The following is a 23,008-nucleotide window of genomic DNA, read 5'->3' on the forward strand; positions in this document are numbered from 1 at the left end:
TTACTCTCTCCTCTTGAATTACCCGCTGCAACATCAGTGCTTCACTCCCATGATGTCTTCCAGCTAGAAACTTGAAAACAAAATCTTGATGCTTTTTACTTCACTAGAGGATATAACTGCAGAGAATTGCACCAAAATGACCAGAAATTTAATTCTTTCTTACAATTCTGATGCAGCCACACATGAAAGTGGTCTCAGGTTGGGGGCCCAAATGAGTCACCCTTGTCTTCATTGTCAAGTGACTTGCCTATTGCCACCTGTTGGACACATTCCATCCTGGATCGGGTCCACGGATCATGGTTTGGGTGATGTCCAGGGCAGAGGTGCAGGAAATGAGCCATACCTATGCCAAGTACAATAGCACCAAGAGCACCTCAAAACTGTTATGGAGAGGGAGTGCTGCAGTCCCATTTATTGGTGAATCTTGGCTAACTGCTCTAACCAATTTTTGTTATATGCCTCTGTCAATCCGAACTAGATCCCAGCATCTTCAGGGAGTTAGGCCTATTAACCCTAGAGCAGAAGATGGTGGTCATCAGGGAAGCATTGACTTGGGTGCCCCACTGACTGGCAAAATTATCCTTCTTGTGGCTTCTGCAAAAGGCTCTAGGAAACACACAAGCAAGGCAGGAGACAGTGGGCAACCTGGCCTGACTCTAGGCTTGATGGGACAAGCTATCTGTTTCCCATCCATTGATTTGAACTGCACTATGGACATTTTTGTAGGACAGCCAAATCCAATTCTGATTTCCTTCCCAAAGCCCATTTTAGTAAGCACATCCATCATGTACAATGTTGAAGCCTTCTTTTGGTCTGCATGAATTTCAGATAATGTATTTGATAATGTATCAGATAATGTTCGATTGTAAGGTGGAAACAAGCAATGAATTTTCTAGCACCCTTCACAACTTTTGATCATCTTCATTGTCTGAATCCATATTTGAAAAGTGGCACCCTGGAGATAATGAAGTCTATTCAACATTTGTGTAATCCGCTCTGCTCCCCGGTCTTCATGGAGCGGACTTGCAGGAGTGGAGATGAAGCGCTCTCCCACAGGGTCCTACCTCCCAGTCCAACTGCTGACAGCACTGTACAGGCTTTAAAGAGAGCCCACAGTGGTTTACTTTAAAATGCCGCAACTGCAGGGTCTGGCAAAGCCTATGACTGACTGCGGCCTTGAGGGGTTGCAGATGCTGCAGAAGCAGACGACGAGAGCAGGGCACCAGAAAACGGGGAGAACAGCCCCCCCCCCCCCCACCACCGTTTGAGAAAGAGAAGCAGGAAGATGACCCACAAGGCGGCAACCTTGGCGGTGGACCGGTACAGGGCTCTGTGAAGAACGCACAGGAGGCTTGCTGTTGGTGACTTGAGGCAAGGCTGCTGGCAACTGCAGTTCAACTGCTGGAGACTGGCTGAGGATAGTGCCAAGTATTGGAATCAGGATGCGAGTGGGTGCTGGAGGCTTCCTGATCATGTCAGAGGTGAGCTTCTGGTTTAAACTGAAGGCTCTGTGGTTGCAGAGGCTGCGACACTGGAGGTGAATCCATTGACACTCAGTGACCCTGGGGGACTCTCTTTTGCTTCTTTTTCTCTGGCTGTAATGGCACTGACAATTTTTGTTGATAGTGAATCTTTGTTTGCCTTACAGTAGACTAAAAGAAATGTCACATTTTTTTGTTTTATTACATAACAATAAAATAATCTAAATCTTGAACTCCAAGCAAGCAGCAGTATTTCAAACAAGGGATAAAGGAAAATGTAGCTAAAATCAAACCAGGCAAATATGCAAATAAAGCTATCATATGTCCCAAGTGTACAATATCAGAACTATTTTGGAGACTGAGAAAGACATCCACCATAGAGAGTATTCAGCTGCCAACTCCATTTATAGTACTTTGTATTTAGAAATAAAACATTGACAAACAATTGTGTAGTCAGGAAAACACACCCGATTGTGTGTTCAGCATAATCTGTCAACTGAGGCATAAATGTTCTTCCTTTTAATAGCAGAAACATTCAGCACGAACAACTGTGTTTCTAGCAGCAAAGGAGCTCTGTCCTTGAGCTGTTAGCCAGTTTTCAGATCATCCTCAAAATTCTTCTATTTTTCTTAGTGATTTATTATTTGCTTTCACTCTTGCACTAAAATTCTTCAATTGGTGATAGTGTATCAGAGTAAGTCTTTCCCCCTTCCCCACCCCTCCTAATTTCATGTAACATGATTCTCAAAGCACTCATCCTCCCATAATATGAATCCCTCATAGTACGAATTTCACTCACCCCACCTCTATGTCAGCATATTTTCATTTTTGCCCTGGCAGAATTACCATCATTAGGCAATAAACAGTACAAGTGATAAGCAAGGACATGGGGTCATGCAGGCTACAGCTGCTTTGCCGCACCTTAAGAAAGCAACAAAGAATTTTAAAAGGACAGAAGAGTCCTGTCAGTGACAAGCAAGAACTTAATGCGCTCAACAAAAGTAGGTGCTTGAGAGTAAGACTGGAATGACCAGAGTAAAGTGTGTAGACATCTACGATATATTCAACCTTTACCTATTGGTAACCTTTACCGATGGTCAGAACACTTCCAATCTCTTTTCAGTGCCAACCGCTCAGTCCAAGATTCCGCCCTGCTCCAGCTCCCTCAACAGCCCCTAAGGCTAGAGCTGGATGAGGTCCTCACCCAGGATGAGACATATAAGGCAATCGAACAACTGAAAAGTGGCAAAGCAGCAGGTATGGATGGAATCCCCCCCAGAGGTCTGGAAGGCTGGCGGCAAAACTCTGCATGCCAAACTGCATGAGTTTTTCAAGCTTTGTTGGGACCAAGGAAAACTGTCTCAGGACCTTCGTGATGCCACCATCATCATCCTGTACAAAAACAAAGGCGAGAAATCAGACTGCTCAAACTACAGGGGAATCACGCTGCTCTCCATTGCAGGCAAAATCTTCGCTAGGATTCTACTAAATAGAATAATACCTAGTGTCGCCGAGAATATTCTCCCAGAATCACAGTGCGGCTTTCGCGCAAACAGAGGAACTACTGACATGGTCTTTGCCCTCAGACAGCTCCAAGAAAAGTGCAGAGAACAAAACAAAGGACTCTACATCACCTTTGTTGACCTCACCAAAGCCTTCGACACCGTGAGCAGGAAAGGGCTTTGGCAAATACTTGAGCGCATCGGATGTCCCCCAAAGTTCCTCAACATGATTATCCAACTGCACGAAAACCAACAAGGTCGGGTCAGATACAGCAATGAGCTCTCTGAACCCTTCTCCATTAACAATGGCGTGAAGCAAGGCTGTGTTCTCGCACCAACCCTCTTTTCAATCTTCTTCAGCATGATGCTGAACCAAGCCATGAAAGACCTCAACAATGAAGACGCTGTTTACATCCGGTACCGCACGGATGGCAGTCTCTTCAATCTGAGGCGCCTGCAAGCTCACACCAAGACACAAGAGAAACTTGTCCGTGAACTACTCTTTGCAGACGATGCCGCTTTAGTTGCCCATTCAGAGCCAGCTCTTCAGCGCTTGATGCCCTGCTTTGCGGAAACTGCCAAAATGTTTGGCCTGGAAGTCTGCCTGAAGAAAACTGAGGTCCTCCATCAGCCAGCTCCCCACCATGACTACCAGCCCCCCCACATCTCCATCGGGCACACAAAACTCAAAACAGTCAACCAGTTTACCTATCTCGGCTGCACCATTTCATCAGATGCAAGGATCGACAATGAGATAGACAACAGACTCGCCAAGGCAAATAGCGCCTTTGGAAGACTACACAAAAGAGTCTGGAAAAACAACCAACTGAAAAAACTCACAAAGATAAGCGTATACAGAGCCGTTGTCATACCCACACTCCTGTTCGGCTCCGAATCATGGGTCCTCTACCGGCATCACCTACGGCTCCTAGAACGCTTCCACCAGCGTTGTCTCCGCTCCATCCTCAACATCCATTGGAGCGCTTTCATCCCTAACGTCGAAGTACTCGAGATGGCAGAGGTCGACAGCATCGAGTCCATGCTGCTGAAAATCCAGCTGCGCTGGGTGGGTCACGTCTCCAGAATGGAGGACCATCACCTTCCCAAGATCGTGTTATATGGCGAGCTCTCCACTGGCCACCGTGACAGAAGTGCACCAAAGAAAAGGTACAAGGACTGCCTAAAGAAATCTCTTGGTGCCTGCCACAATGACCACCACCAGTGGGCTGATATCGCCTCAAACCGTGCATCTTGGCGCCTCACAGTTTGGCGGGCAGCAACCTCCTTTGAAGAAGACCGCAGAGCCCACCTCACTGACAAAAGGCAAAGGAGGAAAAACCCAACACCCAACCCCAACCAACCAATTTTCCCCTGCAACCGCTGCAACCGTGTCTGCCTGTCCCGCATCGGACTTGTCAGCCACAAACGAGCCTGCAGCTGACGTGGACTTTTACCCCCTCCATAAATCTTCGTCCACGAAGCCAAGCCAAAGAAGAATGCCAGTAAAATGACACCCTTGGCCTACCAGGTGACACATCCAATGAGCAATAAGATAAGTAAGTGTAAGAAAAGAAGTGGTAACTTCAACTGGTGATCTGAAAGAGATGGCAGTCTTGGCAGGGAACTTTGTTGCAATGAAGAGGTGGATATTCATGTAAAAACAAAAAAATACTGGAGGAACACAGCAGGTCTCACAGTGTTCATAGGAGGTAAAGATATGTAACAATGTTTCAGGGCTGAGCTTTTCTTCAAGGTATTCAAGATTTTAATGCCCAATTCTTTCAATTATTTCATAACTGTTGCAAAAGATGCTCAAAACCTGTTCTGATATGAGCCTCCATAGTGAGTGCCTTTAGGGTTTTCCACTATGAAGAACACTGATTCTGAAAAAGATTGAAAACTTTACAAATGCACGACCATCTGGCAGTGAAGAGGAGACACCTGCCTGACTCCTTAGTCCAGGCACTGAGGTCAGCCAACCTGCACGATTTCTGATGCTGGGATTACTCATTCTAATAGGGAGCAGACTTAGAAGCTAGTTCTTCTAAATGCTTACGGTTCATCGATTAAGCTGATAAACTCACATAGTCAGCAGCAATTGATCTTTATTACACTTCACAATTAAAGATGCACTGTCCCACAGTTGCCATTTTCTGACTATTTAGATCCTCCAGCTCGGGTAAGAAACCTGCATAGGAGAAGGCCACTCCGATATAAAACCTACGACCCAAGGACCTCGCTGCCACGTCCCAGCTTGCTTGCCCACGGCACATGAACCATGGGTGTAAAGGGTGGGGCCAGTACTGCGCACACTGCACTCCACCTAAAAGCTCCTTTGCGCAGGCCCGAGGACAGGTCCACGTCCTCCCCCTCAAAAGATGCTCACAAACTCAAGCTAGCATGCTGGAACATCAGAACCATGCTAGACAAGGCTGACAGCCACCGACCTGAACGTCGGTCTGCCCTCATCACACATGAACTCCTCAGACTTGACAAGCCCACCTCACTGTCAAAAGACAAAGGAGGAAAAACCCAACACCCAACCCCAACCAACCAATTTTCCCTTGCAACTGCTGCAACCGTGTCTGCCTGTCCTGCATCGGACTTGTCAGCCACAAATGAGCCTGCAGCTGACGTGGACATTACCCCTCCATAAATCTTCGTCCGCGAAGCCAAGCCAAAGAAAAGAAAGATCCTTTAAAAAAGATCGATTCTGCAGCAAACAATCACAGTGTTGCTCCTACTTCTATTCATTTTTAATATGATAAGATATAAAATACTCAAAGTTGGCTCTGATATGATTATCAGGTCATAGCTGGAACATTTCAAGGGATACTCCACTAGGGGTCAGAGGCAACAAGCTCAAAGAATCATTCTCTGCCTGATATGGCTAGGGATCTGTTCCGCTTGATGCTTAAGCTGCTTGACATTGGCACAAGAAGACATGTTGAAGAGGAAGGAGCAGTGACTGATAGTATATTTTAATCACCCATATTAAAATGAAGTAATAGTAATGCTAAAATGCTGCAGAAAATCTTTTTTTTTAATTTTTATTTTTCACACTATGAACCATACTGACCAAAATACACACAAACATTTCCCTCTAGAATATACAAAGTATCATTTTCTCCCCTTCCCCCCCCCCACCTCCTTCACCCCCCTCCCCACCCACTCAACGTTCAACATATATGATACATTAAACCATTAAACAATGTCATCACACAATGAAAATAAACAAGAAATTTGTGTCATCTACTTTTACACACTGGGTCAGTTCATTTCGTCTTCTTCTACTTCTGTCATTTTAGGGGGTGGAGGCCCGCGGTAGGACTTCTCTATTGTGTTTCATGTACGGTTCCCAAATTTGTTCGAATACTGTGATGTTATTTCTTAAATTATATGTTATTTTTTTCCAATGGAATACATTTATTCATTTCTATGTACCATTGCTGTATTCTCAAGGCTATCTTCTAATTTCCAGGTTGACATAATACATTTTTTTGCTACAGCTAAGGCTATCATAATAAATCTTTTTTGTGCTCCATCCAAATCGAGTCCAAGTTCTTTACTTCTTATATTACTTAGAAGAAAGATCTCTGGATTTTTTGGTATGGTGCTTTTAGTGATTTTATTTAATACCTGATATAGATCTTCCCAAAACTTTTCCACTTTCTCACATGCCCAAATTGTATGTACTGTTGTTCCCGTTTCCTTCTTACAGCAAAAACATCTGTCTGATAATGTTGGATCCCATTTATTTAACTTTTGGGGCGTGGTGTATAGCCTGTGTAACCAATTATATTGTATCATGCGTAACCTCGTGTTTATCGTATTTCTCATAGTTCCGGAGCATAGCTTTTCCCATGTTTCATTCTTTATCTTCATGTTTAGATCTTGTTCCCATTTTTGTTTGGGTTTACAGCTTGTTTCCTCATTCTCTTTTTCTTGCAGTTTGATGTACATGTTTGTTATAAATCTTTTAATTATCATTGTGTCTGTAATCACATATTCAAAATTTCTTCCTTCTGGTAACCTCAGCCTGCTTCCCAATTTGTCCTTCAAGTAGGTTTTCAGTTGGTGGTATGCAAACATTGTACTGTGAGTTATACCATATTTGCACTTCATTTGTTCAAAAGATAATAATTTATTTCCCAAAAAACAATTTTCTATTCTTTTTATCCTTTTTCTCTCCCATTCTCTAAAGGAAAGTTTATCTATTGTGAAGGGGATTAGTTGATTTTGCGTCAATATTAATTTTGGTAGTTGATAATTTGTTTTTTTCCTTTCTATGTGAATCTTCTTCCAAATGTTGAGCAGATGGTGCAGTACTGGTGAACTCCCATGTTGCACCAGCTTTTCATCCCACCTGCAGAAAATCTCTTGCTGTTTCTTTTTCTCCACTATATTGATAAAGCTGTTCATCCAAAAAAAACTCCTTTAATTACATTGAGATAAAGTATTAATCAGTGGAAAGAAGACAAACAATTCTAAAACTCTGGCAGTAGTTTTCAAGAAGCTATAATTTTTTACACTGGTATAAATGTAGCTCTTGAATAATCTTCAAATAGAAGGTTTTGTTCACATAAAGCTCGCTGCTCCAAAACTTTCTGTCAAAACCAACATAAAATGCACTAATGTTCTCTGCCACCAAGTGGTAGGATGGAGATACACAAGTATTAAACAAAAAAAATCTGCAAATGCTGGTGTTGAGTGCATACACAAATGCGCTGGAGAAACTCAGCAGGTCACACAGCATCTAAGCTGTTTTAACTTACTAAAGAGAATCTATTCATCATGATCCCCCCAATCTCCAGGAACAATTGCCAATCAAGGATGAAATCCTGATTCGATTGATATAGATTCTCATACTTAACCTTTAGCTAAAACTTTCCAGCAGTTTTTGACCCAAAATTAATGGAAGAGAAAATGGAAAGGTGTGATTTTTATTCCACATCCCAATTAAATGTGCATTGCCCCATAATTAAAGATGCACTGTCCTGCAGTTGCCACCTTCTGACTACTTAGATCCTCTGTACAAAAGATCAATTCCACAGCAACAATCACAGTCTTTCCTACTCCTATTAGTTTTTAACATGATGAGATACAAGGCCCTTTCAGGTGGACCCTCCACCTTGAGGGCAGCGGCAGGAGCAGATTTTAACCTGCAGACTCACCTTTCAGGTGGCAGCCCTAAAAGGCTGCTTGCAGCATTGCCTAGTCTATCTGAAAGGGCCTATTCATATCCAGAGGCACCTCATAGCGCTTCTGAATCTGATGGAGGTGGGGCAAATGGTGCCACAACACCACCCGCCATAAATATGCGGCATAGCAATAGTTGTGTTCCCTACCCATAATTCCCCACGCAAGTGGAACTGCTTTGTGTTTCTCACACAAATCCAACTACGTGAGGGATTGTGGGTAGGGAAGACTGCCCCTGCACCAACGTCCTCTGCCGACTGCCCCTGCCCCGACGTTCCCCTGCTGGCCGCTCCTACCCTTACGGCCCCCCCCCTGCCCCGATGGCTCCCACCGACCTTCCCTCCCCAGTAGGGCAGGGTCTGTCAGGCAGTGAGGTGAGGACGGCTGTTAGCTGTCAAGTAGTGGGGCTGGGGCTGGCTGACAGGCAGCGGGGCGGGAGCGGCTGTCAGGCAGTGGGGCGAGGGCAGCTGTCAGACAAAGGTGCGGAGGCGGCTGTCAGGGAGCGGGGAGTTGGGTCGCCGGCTGATAGAGTCATCAGCCCGCCCCCAGGCAGCCACTTACAGCGACTGCACGTTCAGGTGCCTCGGCAGAGCCCGGCACTCCGCTGATTATCCCTCCCGGAGGAGGGTTGGTGTCAGTGCCTTGGAGGCGCTTTTGGAGCATTCAGGTGAGTACTTCCTTAGCCGCATGGGGGGAGAATATGTGGCTTTACAATGAGGTGTTTAGGCCACCTGAAAGGGCCTATAGAGTATTCAAGGTTGGCTCATCAGCCATTCACATTTTCTAGGTTTTCAAGTCCAGAATCAACAGCCAAATACACGTCACCAACAATTAAATTCAGGTTTCTTATGTGACAAATAACCACTCTCAAGATACAATGCCCTGCATAATGTTTGGGTCAAAGACATTTTTTTTCTCTTTTATTTGCCCCTGAGCTCCACATGTAATGGATATGTGTTAATATTAATATTTAGGTTAATGTTGTGAGAATGAAAAACTTGGTGGCTGCTTTACAGTCTTAAAATAAGAAATAAAAACTGCTTAGCTCATACAACACATTCCACATAAGTGAATTTTAACTAATTCTTCTAAACTGTATACAATCTAAAAAGTATGAAGATAAAGATAATAGGACAGCAGCAGTTAGAATTTAAAAAGACACAAAGCAGCAGGTAGAAGCTGATTGGAACAAGAGTGGTCAGGTGACCTGAGGAGCGGTAGCAGCTCGGAACAATTAAATATGAAACGCAACCAGGATCAACTATATGTGGATACCTGATGTTTGTATATGTTGAATTATTGTCAAGTTCTACAAGTGGTTCATTCTTGTTACTCCTCACAAACTTTCTAAGTATTTTGGGTCCAGGGGTCATTAGCCAGAAGGGCAGTATATTTCCATGGGATGAGTGTTCATGGGATGTAGTATTTGATGCTGTACACAACAGCAATCTTGGAAGTGTAGTCCCTCAGGAAGCACCAGTTCCCAATGCTTTTCAGGCTGATTACATGATCTAAGGGCCAAACTAACTGCCTTCCATATGATACCGTTGAACCTCTTTACCTGTCCTTTCCCGATTGGGTGGTATGGGGTACGTGGCAACCCCCTTCTGGAGAGATAATCTTTCAGATCTTTAGCCACGAATGGTGCCTCAATCAGTGTGAATACAATTTGGCATCCCACGTAGGCCAAATTACAGATCCAGGCATCTGATCTCTGTTGTAGTATGCATATTAGGACATGGAAAGGCAAAGGGGAAACATAGTATTCATCACCTACTATAAGTAAATATGGGTTATGTGAAGCTGTAGGCAAAGGTCCTTTAAAATCAATACTTAGCCGTTCCATAGGTCTTAATGCTTTGATTAAGTGTCCCTCCTGGTGGGTGGTAGAACTGAGGATTTATTTCATCACAGACCCTGCATGAAGCACGCCTTCTTGACATCTTCTGTAGAAAAGGGGAGATTCTTTGCTCTAACAAAATGCAGCAGCCAAGTTATTCCTGGTTGACAAAGTCCACTGTGAACATCAGCAAGTGTGGGGGTAGTAAAGGCTGAACAAGTGTACTAAATGTGTCAGCGACCACATTCTTTTTCCCAGGATAGTACTTTATTGTGTAACTAAATGCTGCAAGTTCCAACCGCCATTCTTGAATCTTTGCGTTCTTTATCATTGTATGCTTTTTACTGTCAAACAAAGGCCACTGACTTCTGATCAGAAACCAAGCTAAAGTGGTGCCATGCCAGGTAGTGGCTCCATTTGCGCACTGCCTCAATGATGGCAGTCGCTTCTTTCTCTACAATGTGATAGTGCAATACACTTCCTTATAGTGTCTTTGACATGAATGCAACAAGCCATCCTCCTTGGGTAAGGACAGCCCACACACTGCCACTCTACCACTTCCTCTGCATCCCTTTTGGAGTCACCAACAGGGTCTCTGTCTTCAAGAGGGAGATGGACCTCATAGTTGACGACTAAGGACTCAAGACCACATTCCCCTACTTGGACAATGTGACCATCTCTGGCCGTGATCATCAGGACCATGATCCCAACCTCCACAAGTTTCTCCAGATGGCCAAAAGCTTCAATCTGACCTAGAATCACTTCATGACTGACCATCCTGGGTTGCATGGTGGAGAATGGCGTCATGCACCCCCTGTTGTAACTCCCATTACCCCAGACCCTCAAGGCCCTGACAGGTGCTGGGGCTTCTTTTCCTACTATGCCCAATGGGTCCCCAATTACACGGACAAAGTCTGCACCACTTTTCACCAGTCAGCAGAAGCCCGAATGGCATTCACATGCATCAAGGGTGACATTGCCAAGGTGACGATGCATGCTGTAGATGAACCTATTCCCTACCGGGTGGAGAGTAACGCATTCAACTTCGCACTGGCCGCCATGCTCAACCAGACAGGTAGACCGATGGTATTTTTTTTCCAGAACCTTCCAGGGCCATGAGCTCTGGCACTCAGCCATCAAGAAGGAGGCCCAAGCCATAGTGGAAGCTGTGTACCATTGGAGGCACTACCTGACCAGAAAACCATTCACCCTGCTGACTGGCCAACGTGCAGTTGCTTTTATGTTCAACAACAAACAGCAGGGAAAAATTAAGATTGACAAGATCCTGAGGTGGAGAATTGAGCCAACCACCTACAATTACAAGATCTTGTACCTGCCCAGGAAGCTCAACGAGCCTCCCAATGCCTTGTCCCAGAAGACATGCCCCAACGTGCATATGGATTGTCTCCAAGACCTCTACAACAACCTCTGCCACCCCGGAGTCACCAGGCTCTACCACTTTGTTAGAGTCCACAATCTCCCCTACTTGGAAAAAAGACATCAGTGAGTTGACACGCAACTGCCGGTCTGCACCGAGTGCAAACCCAAGTTATTCCAGCCAGACAAAACCCTTAAAGTGGCTGAGCAAGGACTTTAAGAGACCTCTCCCATCCACCAACAAGAATGTATACTTCCTAAACATCGTGGATGAATACTCCCGCTTCCTCTTCGCCATCCCCTGCCCAGATATGACCACGGCCACAGTCATAAAAGCACTATGTGATAACTTCGCACTGTCCATGGTGGCCAGGGGTCCTCCTTTATGAGCAAGGAGCTGCGCCAGGACCTGTTGGCTAAGGTCGTAGCAATGACCAGGACCACAAGCTATAACTCCCAGGGGATGGACAGGTAGAGAGAGAAAATGCCACCATTTGGAAGGTGGTCCTCCTCACCCTTAAACTGAAATTACTGCCCACCTCCCGGTTGCAAGGCACACTCCCTGACGCGCTCCATGATACTAGGTCCCTTCTCTGTACAGCCTCGAATGCAACACCACATGAAAGCCTCTTTTCCTTCCCCAGAACCACACTACTGTCCTGCTGACGAACCCTGGGCCCATGCTACTTTGAAGGGACATCAGACACCACAAAACTGACCCTCTGGTCAAGAAGGTTCACCTCCTCCACACCAACCCCCAATATACCGACGTGGAGTATCAGGATGGTCAACAGGACACTGTCTCCATCCGGGACCTGGCACATTCCGGAAACCCCTCAGCCAATCCCCTCCCCGGTAACCCTGACCAACCGGCCCCACTACCAGCATCTGAATTCGTGGCCAAAACTCCAACCAACCTGAACAGCACCACGGTATCAACACCACCACCCCCCCCCCCCCACCCACCCCAGCAGCAGAGGCACCACACATTGCACAAGACACTGCCCAGAAGCAGAGAGCTGTGCCACAGCAGACCCTGTGATGGTTGCAGCGACGGACAAAGGCTGAATCTGTAATGGACTTTATTGCACAGCTGCAATGAACACTAAACCACACCACCCCTCCAGACTTTGTTTAAAAAGGAGGGGTGAATGTGGTTCTACCACTATATATATTTATGTAGGTAGATACTGTATGGGCTGGCCACCCCCTGAACCTGTGACTCCTCCCTCCCAGATATCCCCATAAAGACTGTTATGCCCAAACCTCTCCCTCAGTACCTGACTTGGAACTGGGCCAGCAACATGCAAGCTGTGTTGACACTTTAAGGTGATTAAAGCCTATTAATCACAATTCTCTGTCTGTTTGTGGTTGATTAGTAATACACTGTAGCGGCGGCTACACTGCTCCTGCAATAGCAAACGCAACCAGAAGGGTTGAGCTCAGTGAGCAGACTAGTTTATTGCAGGCTGCTGGGCTGCACTTATACTCCCAGCCCGGACCTGGCTAAGAACTGCATTGGAGGGTGCTGACGTCACCCGGTATCACGTGGTCCCCAAGCGCGGGATTCTGAGCTCCGAGCTGGAAGGAAAGGAATCCCCCGATGGCGCCATTTTGGCCGGCTGCCCCGCCGCGTGGCTTACAAGCAGGGCCAGTTCGTCTGCCTTGTGATGATCCCCCATGACTCTACCAAAACAAGTAGAAGCTGAAGATAACTGCAGTAGAGGCCTGGCAGAGCTTTACCAGAGAATACACTTAGCATCTGGTGATGTCTATGGATCATAGACTTCAAGCAGTCATTGCATGCAACAAAGTACCTGTACTAAACTTGATTAATATACATATCATTGCTCTGTCCCAAATATTATGGTGCCCTGAAATGAGGGGACTATGTATAAAAAGTGCTGTCATTTCTGCATGGTCAAACCAAAATCTATACAAATAACCTTGAATAAAATCTAGAATGTGCACTCCAATCACACATGAATTAAAAATGTGTCTTTGTCCCAAACATTGTGGAGGGCACTCTATTTGTTTAAATACCTTTCATATATGTTACAAGCGTGGTGCCTCAAGAATTAATTGTGGCCCTCAAATATCTACATTAATGACTTTCTTGAAAGGACAGAATTTAAAGCACTACAAGAATCAGGAGAAATAGGAATTGAATGAGAAAGTGGACAGGAGATAGAGGATCAGTTGCAACCTTATTGAAATGGTCAGTCAGCATTTTGGGTTGGAAGCCTTTAACAAGACTCGATGTCGGTGTGGTCTGAAGGTGGTTGTTGTTTGGTGAGCCCCAGCCATGGAGCAGGCATTGGTGCAGTGCTACCCTAAATTCACAAACACAACTGCCCTGACAGACCCTTTGTTTCTGCCTGCTCCTGCCCCACTGAAATGATCTCATTGTATATCAACATTATCTGTCTCCCTTCAACCAGTCCCTACTCATCTACAACTGGAACACCACTCATGCTCCACCTCTGAAGAATTTCATTTTTCCACCACCTTCTCTTCATTTTGGGACCTTGCTTCCTTCTGGAATACAGGCCCATTCAGTCCCCATCTACTAATACACTCCTCCATTTGGCAGAACTTGTTCTCACACTTTACTACTTTTCATTCCATTTCTCCCAGTTTCTCCAGGGTGCTAAGCCTGCTGTTTTGTCAGGTACATGGAGTAATCCTTGTTCTATTTCAACTCAGGTACCACTGCCTCAACTTTTCCTCCACTACATTGATGACTGCATTGGCACTACCTTTTGCATCTGAGAAGAATCCAATAATTTCACTGCCAACTTCCACCGTGCCCTTAAATTTACCTGCACTGCTTCTGGCACATCTCTCCCTTTCCTGTACCTCTCTGTCTCCATCTCAAGGAACAAACTATTCATGGACTTCTCTTACAAATCCACCGCATCCCACAGCTATCTGTATTATACCTATTCCCACTCTGTCTCTTGCAAATACACTATCCCTCTTTTCCAATTCCTCTGCCTCTACCACATCTGTGCCAAGGATGAAGACTTCCATTCCTGGGCATCCAAAATGTCCTCTTTCTTTGACAAATGTGGATTCCCCTGACTCTCATTGATAAAGCCCATACCCATGTCTCTTCAATTTCTTGTACTACGCCCTCATTAGCCCCCCCTCCCCACCCCAGACAAAACAAAAACTGAGTCCCTTTGGACCTCACATTCCATCCACCAGCCTCCACATCAGACACATTATCCTCTATCACTTCTGCCAACTTCAATGTGATCCTAACACCATTTATTCCTCCCCATCCTATCCGCTTTTCACAAAGATAAGTCTCTCCAAGCCTCCCTAATTAGCAGAAAATGCAAAATATGTCCTGACATCTCCCCCTCTCCCCACTTCTATCCAGAGCCACAAACAGACCTTCCAAGTGAGGCAGAGGTTTACATAAATGCCATTCAACCTAATCTACTGCATTCAGTTTATCTGGCGTAACCACCTCTACATTAGTAACACCAAATACAGATTGAGTGACTCCTTCACTGAACACCTGCCCTCTGTATATGGGTATAAACTTACACTTCCTGCAGCCAACCATTTCAACACCCACAACCTTTCCTGCACAGACATGACTATCCTCAGCCTCATCCATTGTTAGGGTGAGGCCAAAACTTAATTAGAAGAGCAAATCAGCACGTCATATTCTTGTTTACATCATACTCACCTTGGACTTAAAACTAATGGTAAAAATTACATTTTTCCAATTTTAGGTTATCATATTGAACTTTTCCCTTTTTTTCTTTACCTACTCCTGTATTTACCTTTCTCCTTTTGTTTCACCTGCCTTTCCCAGTGTTTTCTCTCTCAATCTGTCTCTCCACTTCTCATACCTTCTATTCAATACAGGTATTCCCTGACTTGTGACATAGGCCACATGTCCATCTGCACATACGACCAAAAATTAGCCAAATAAAAAATATAAAATTTACACAATTTATGTTGTATTTTACAAACTATAACAGGGATACAGGGCATGTAAGAACCAAAATATGCATATTTACCTCGTTAGTCAGCGAACTAGGGTTAGTAGGCTGTGCGCAGCCATCTTGATTCCTGTGCGCATGCGCGAATCTTCAGTTGGCACATGCATTGTTCATGTATTGGAGTTCGGTTGGCATATGAGTGAGTGTTAAGAGTGCAAATACAATATCGTTAAGAGTGCTTAACTCTCACACATGTGCTAACCGAACTCCAATATGTGAACTCACTGTGAAGACTTGTGCGTGCTCACAAGAATCAAGCCTGTGAACCCCGGCAGGTCGACTAACAAGGTAAGTACGCAATTCCGACATACGTCCATTCCCAGAAATGACCGATTCTTCAGTCCGAATTATGGTCGTAAGTCGGGGAGTACCTGTACTCTATCACCTCTTGCCCCATTCTCCAGTTTATTTCCCCCTTTATACTTTAGTCTTGACAAAGGGTCCCAACCCATAATAGGCCATTTCATGTCAGGTCTCTGCCTGGAGGCCGGCTACAAGAGCAGATCGAAAACTTAAAACTTACCTTTCAGGCAGCAGCCCTAAAAGGCTGCTCCTATGTCATATTCATATTGAGCAGTGCCTTGTAGCGCTCTCTGGATCCGTTGGAGGCGGTGCAATTGGTGCCGTAGCGCCACCCATCATAAATACGCAGCAGAGCAATGGCTGTTTTCCCTACCCATAATCCCCCACGCAGCTGGAACTGCTCTGTTTCCCAAAACAGTTCCAGCTGCATGAGGGATTATGGGTAGGGAAGACAGCCATTGCTCTGCCGTGTTTTGTCCCAGAGACCACCGAAGCAGGCCGGTGAGGCTGTCACAGCCTGCATCGGCTGTCCCTCAACAGTTCCTGCCGGCTCCTGCTGCCCCCCGCTGCCTGATCGTTCCTGCTGCAACGCCGGCTCCCACTGCCTGACAGCCTCCGTTGCCCTTCCAGCTCCTGCTGCCTGACAGCACCTGCCTTGAGGGGGTCTTGGAAGGAGAAGGTTGAGTGGGGAGATGGGTCGTGTCACGGGCTATGGTGTCATCAGCCTGCCCCTAACCAGCTGCTTGCAGTGGCTGTACAGCGCTCCACCCGAGAAGAGTTGGAATCGGTGCCTCGGAGCCGTCCACAGCACATTCAGAGAGGCAAGTCTTTACAGACAGGTGTTTCCCTGCTTGAAAGTACCTTCTGACTGACCCATAATCAACATAATGAAGGCATTAGTTCAACAGTTTTGAAATGTCAGCTGTCAATAAAGATCTCCCTGTGACCGTGTTGGTTTCTTCCTACGTTTCAAAGACATATACAAGGGTTTGTAGGTTAATTGGTCACATGGGTGTAAATGGGCAGCATGGGCTTGTGGGCTGGAAAGGCCTGTTACTGTGCTGTATCTAAAAAAAACGTTTCTATGCATGAATGCTATTTGATCTGCTGAATTCCTCCAGCAGCACATTGTTTGCTGACAACCTAACTTCCCTTTCTTTTCTGTGTTGTAAAAGGCTCTAACAAAGTGAAAATGTTTCACACTTTACCAAAAGTATCTGCTTGGAAGGGAAAAAAATCCATCACAAGGTTTCCTCAGGGTACTTCAACTATTGTACATTGTGAGGCAGCCTCCCTTTTGTTTTCAAATGCACTCTCTCACATGTAAAGTTCTACTCAATCATGGCTACTGACATAAATTGCTGTTTTTGGTCACCTTATGTGAATCAGAATCTGACAGTTAAACGTTCTTAAAGCTCTGTGTGAATTTAGAGGAAATTATGATCTAGTTGTGGTTGCTGATAAGGCTGAACCCAATTCAAGGTGTTACAGCCTACAAGTAAATTTTCATCACAAAATAACACCCAATCACCAAAGTATGTGTCAGATTCAGATGCAAATAAGACAAGAAAGGCAGAATTGGCCCTTTGGATTCCTTCATAAGTGCTATTGCAAAAAAGACTGAATGTGTGAAAAGAATGAATTTTTAATGCAAATAGCATTCCAAAATGAAGCAGTTATTCATTTTGTTCTCATTAGGTAATAATATCAACCTGTTAATAAAATGTCAGCACTGTTGCTGTTGCGGGCCTGGGAGAATAGGAAGTGGAGACACAGCGCTTCTCCAGGGGAGGGAGTGGAGTTCCTATTGCTCGGGCAATATGCTGACAGTCCCATACAGCTTTGAAACAGCCTGTAGAAGAGGCCAGTAGTGTTGTTTTTAACATTAGCAGACTCCCGGAGATCCATGCCTAAGATGGAGGACACCTTGAAGGCTGAAGCTCTCAGACTACGCTGCAGGCGGCTGGAGAAAGGATTGTGAGAACCAGGTATCAGAGGCCTGGATTCGTGAGGGTGCCAATGACAAGAAGTGCTTCTGATTTTAATTGTTTCCTAATCGTATTGGAGGTTCAGAATTAGCAGATTAGGTTCAGTGCAGGAATGAACAGAAGGCCACGTGGCTGCAAAGATTATAGGAGCTCAAGAGGTGAATGCATGGACACATAGTGTCCCTGAAGGGGAAAACAAGCTTGCAGATGCTGAAAAATTAAAATAATGCACAAAGTTCTGGAGGAACGCAGCAGGTCAGGCAGCATCCATAGAAAGAAATACACAGTTAATGCTTTAGGCCAGAACCCTTTATCAAGAATAGACAGTGGCCCGAATTAGAGGGTGGGGGTAAGTGGAAGGCCACAGGTGATAGGTGAATACAGGTGAGAGGCAAAAGAAAAGGAACTAAGATGTGATTGGGTGAAAGGTCAGAGGGCTGAGAAAGATGAAGGAAGGGAAAGGGGTGGGAAGCTGGAGGAACAAAGGTGTGGTTGACAAGTCGGTGAGGTGGTTGGGAAGGGAAAAGAGGAGGAAAGATACAAGACAGAGAAGGGAAAGCAAGAAGCTGGGGAATGAAAACTGGGAGAGGGTTACTGAAGCCTAATAGCCTGAATATGCCTGAGATTGTCTGATCTTGGAAGGTAAGCAGACTCAGGCCGAGTCAATACTTGGAGGGGAGGCCACCTAGGAAGACCAGGTGCTGTAGGTTTCTGTGAGGGGCGCTGAACAAAGTGGCGATTCTCTCTGTCTTACGGTAAACAAAAGTTAAAGAATGTCATGTATGTTACATTCTAAATGTAGTATTACGTGACAATGATGGTACCTACTGGAAACTGGAAAAGTTGACATTGATGCTGTCTGGTTGTAGACTGCCAAGAATAAATTGTTCCTCCAATTTATGTGTGGCCTTAACCTGCCAGTGCACGAGGCCATAGGCAGACATGTCAGTATAGAAATGGGAAGTGTCTTCCAGGGACTCTCTTGCTTTTCTTTCTCTTATTGGTGGGGGCATTGGGCAAGTGGCACTTCTTCGTGTGCCCTTACACAAACAAATTAACAAATTTTGTATATTTTGTTTGTGACAATAAAGGTATCTTGAAAACTATTATAGCCTTAGCCAAACAAAGATAGAAGATAGAAGCGATTAAAGTGTTGAACAGCGTTTATCCTAATTTCAGTGTGATGGATACTGGAATCTTGAGCAATGAGAAGCTCGAGGGACACAGCAGGTCAGGCAGCACCCATGGAGAGAAATGGACAATCAACATTTTGAGTCAGGCTCCTTGTCCAAGATGACGATAGCTTGAGATTTTGTCACAGATTCAAGATGATTTTATTGCCATGTAATAAAACTGAAAATGTAATATTACAAGAAATTTCCTTTACCATAAGGCAAATAAAAATTTGCTATTAGCAAAAATAGCCAGCGCCCCTTACAGCCAGAGAAAGAAAAGCAAATGAGAGTCCCCCAGGGTCACTGAGTGTCCATGGTTTCATCTCCAGCCTTGCAGACTCTGCAGCCACACAGCCTTCAGTCTGAACCATCAGCAACCCAAAGTCCAGAAGCACACCTCTGACATGATCAGGAAGCCTTCAGCACCCTCTTGCATCCCGGTTCCGATACCTGTGACCTCTTTTACCAGTCTTGAGCCAGTTCTCCAGCAGTCCACAGCTAGTGTGAGTCCTTGGACTGTAGATATCAGCAGCTTGTATCCTATGTGGGTACCTTGCCTTGAATCACTAACAGCCAGCCTCCTGTTGTTGGAATCTAGGGGTTAAAACATTATGAAAGAAATGATTAATTAATAAGTTTATATGTACTGCATGGGTCAGGGAAAAAGAGGAATGTGATTAAGCGGCAATCACAGCATGGAGCAAAGTTGGCTGAGCAAAATTGTCTGCTCCCAAATACAGGGAGAGGAAATGCATAAAACGATTTAGGAGGAATGCTCAAACTAAAGGAGGTGTTGAGTAGCACAGGAGACACAGGCCAGACCAGAACAAAGAATGGCCTGCAAGAAACAAAGGGAATGGAAAACCAGTCAAGGAGGAAGATTAAGGCATGAAGAGGTGTTAAAGAGAACAGCAGAAATTGGCCAGACAGGAACAGAATGGTGATTAGAAATATCTGGGGATGAATTAATTTCTGATCAAATCAACAGGATAGTCTGGCCTGGAGGATTAAGATGGGAGCGCTACACCCCAGATATCTGCAAAACAGGAGATGACTTGTGATAACCCTTTTGAAAAAAGATCTAGCAAAGGAAGACAACTTTTGTTCTGTATGATAATGAAATCTAGCAAAGGAAGCCAACTTTTGTTCTGTATGATAAGGTTGATCTATATAAACTGAGCCAACTGGACAATAGGGGTCAGTCTTGGGGAATAGCTCACTGTGCAGGTGACCTATGAACTAACGACTGACCCAGAGCTCTGTTAAGTTTTATTCTTCTGCTGTGTAATAAATTGACTGTTGAACCGAATACCTTCTCCTATCACTTCATTCAAAGAACACGCTGGACTCAGACCACACATAGACTAAATTAAGAGTAAGGTAAAGCCAGAGTTCGACAATTTGGTGACCACGACGTGATGAAGATGGAGAAGTGACGGAAGAAAAAGATACGAAACACCGGTCGATTGTGGTGTGGTGATAACAACAAGTGACCATTCTACAAAGGGAGGTAAGCAGACGCCTGTTTTAACGAAGTTCTGCTATTGGCAACGATAAAATTGTGTGTTGTCACTACTCTGCAAAAGCCCTAGTTAAAGCCAAAGAATAAAAGAAACGGGGGTTAGAGTCCCCCGTAAGGAGCGGGGGTTAGAGTTCCCTGCACAAAAAAGGGGGTTGGAGTCCCCCTAGTAGAACGGGGTTGGAGTCCCCTGTAGAAAAAAGGGGGTTGGAGTCCCCCTAGTAGAACGGAGTTGGAGTCCCCTGTAGAAAAAAGGGGGTTAGAGTCCCCCTAGTAGAACGGGGTTGGAGTCCCCTCGTAGCGATCTCGAGAGATAGGTTTAGACACTTGGCCAATTAGAATAAGGTGTATTGTGATAGTTATTTGTTTCTATAGTGTGTAATAAGTATTTGATTAAGGATCGTGTACCATAGTAGTGTATAATAAGTATTTGTATAAGGTGTATTGAGTTATAGTTATTTGTTTCTATAGTGTATAAGTATCTGTTTAAGAATCGTATAGTGTATCATAATATTTTATAATAAGAATTTGTTTAAGGATTGTGTACAGTGTGCCGCTGGTGTTTATAATAACGTGGGAAGGGTGTCAAAATCCTACCAGGGGAGAGACCCAGTGAAGTACGAAGGCTAAAGGGTTAAAAATCGGAACAGAGATGGAAGGAGTAAATAGGGATGTAGGGCAAGAGCTCGGGGAAGACAGAGGAGTTCCCCCATCTGTAAACCGACAGTGGGAAAAAACAAGGAATCAATTACTGGGAGGATTACCGAAGGGAGAGGAGGTACAGGCTATGGCACGGTACGAACAGATATGGAAAGAGCTACAGAGTCAGGGGAAGGTACCACGAGGGTTTGAAAAAATCCGGCTGGTACTGTACTTAGGAGAAGCAGAGAGGGAAGCAGCCAAGGAGGTAAAGGAACATGAGGCAAAGGGACAAGGATCTATATGGAATAGAAGAAGGCTTAAACAACAGAAAGAAGTGAAGGAACAGAGAAGGGCAGATTTACACAATATGACATTGGCTTGCATGGCTGTGGAAGCGAACCTTCAACATGATATTAAAAAGGGATCCCATATCACAAAGGAGAAAACGGGGGAGGTTAAGCCGTCAGCCCCGCTATATCCAAAGTTACCAGAGACATTGCCACTACCTTATCCGATTCCACAGATGCCAGTGATGCAGATAAATGAGGGAATAGTGAATGTCACTGAATTAGCAGTCACGAACTCCAGGAGGCGAAGGAGAGACTTAAGAGAGTTATGCAGGAAAGGGTGGAGGAAATGAAGGAGTTAACAAAGGAAATACAGAATGATGTATGTAAAGTAAGGGAAACTAGTATGCAACTGGAAAAAACAAATGAGAGAGAGCAAGAACAGACACTTGAGAATGCCTTCTCGGTAGGAATGCCAGAGGATCACACCACCCCCACTCCTCACAATAGACAAAAGGAGTCAGAGGATGAGGAGATCTTGACCTTTTTGAGTCAGTGTAAGGAGAGTTGGACAGATAAAGCAGGAGTACACCCAGCCACAGATCCCTTGCAGACTACACTTTTTAGGGATGCAGTAACGAGCGGACTGCCAGCTGTAGTTAGGGAAGCGTTAGAGAATAACCCTGATATTCCTGGCTGCTCGAATGAGCAATGGGAAAAACATTTGACCCATCACATGAAACGTTACAGGGCTAAGCAAAAGGAGGACAAACAAACTATGGAGTCGGCACAAGTGCAACTCCTTAAGCTTCAATTGGAAGAGGCTAGGAAAAAGGCAAACAAGGCAAAAAATAATTCCTCAAAGAACCAGATGATTCAGCAGCCACCGCAGCAACCACAAGGGAATAGTATGAGTTGGCACCCGGCCCCATATTGGGCACCGGGTCCCACCTATGTGGGCAGAACGGGAGGTCCAATGGGGGGATTCCGAGTAAGAGAGAGAAGTCGGGGTGCTCCACGAATGCAACCAGCCGTATGTTTTGTATGTGATCAGCCAGGACACTGGAAGAGAGACTGCCCCCTAGCTTGGGATCCTCGGGACATTGGGGGAAGGGGATATGGACCACCACAAAATGAGCATTGGGTCCAGCCTCAGAGATCGTTAGTGCCACCCCCGGTACATCAGGCACCCTATGTGGCTCTAGCTCCGAAGAGACAATTCCCTTTGCTGACAGAGGAGGAGCAATATTGCCCACAATGACGGAGCCCGAGCACCCACGAGCAGGCTAGGTTGGCAGACCCTTTCCTGCAGATTAAAGTAATGGACATGGAAGTATCCTTTTTAGTGGATACGGGAGCCAGACTTTCAACACTCACTGGCACTGAGTTTCAAGATAAAACATCATCCTCTAGCGTCCAGCTGATAGGGTTATCGGGTACACCAGAAAATCTGCCGTTTTCTACACCACTAGTCACTTCTGTGGCGGGACAGACTTTTACACATCAATACATTTTGTCAGCCAGGTGCCCTACCAATCTTTTGGGCAGAGACCTGTTGGTCAGGTGCGGAGCATCGATCCTTTGTGGACCCAGCGGAATAGAGGTCACCTTTCCAAATGGATATTCTATGAACTGTTCATTAACTACACTTCATTCCGGTTCTCAGATGTTGT

General features: G+C 45.2%; 1 protein-coding gene across 6 annotated transcripts in view; it reads right to left on the reverse strand.

Moving 5' to 3' along the window:
- Positions 1-23,008, reverse strand: part of LOC138754411 (putative oxidoreductase YteT) — a 225,795-nt gene that overhangs the window by 16,896 nt on the left and 185,891 nt on the right. The window contains exon 13 of one of the 6 annotated variants that reach the window (XM_069918651.1): positions 19,043-19,481. The exons of the other annotated variants lie outside the window; for them this stretch is intronic. Coding sequence (XP_069774752.1) covers positions 19,428-19,481 — 54 coding nt within the window. The 3' untranslated portion in view covers positions 19,043-19,427. Of the gene's footprint in view, positions 1-19,042; positions 19,482-23,008 lie in introns of those variants that run through there. 6 annotated transcript variants of the gene reach the window in all.

This window comes from Narcine bancroftii, chromosome 2 (assembly GCF_036971445.1).
Source record: "Narcine bancroftii isolate sNarBan1 chromosome 2, sNarBan1.hap1, whole genome shotgun sequence".
NCBI lineage: Eukaryota > Metazoa > Chordata > Chondrichthyes > Torpediniformes > Narcinidae > Narcine > Narcine bancroftii.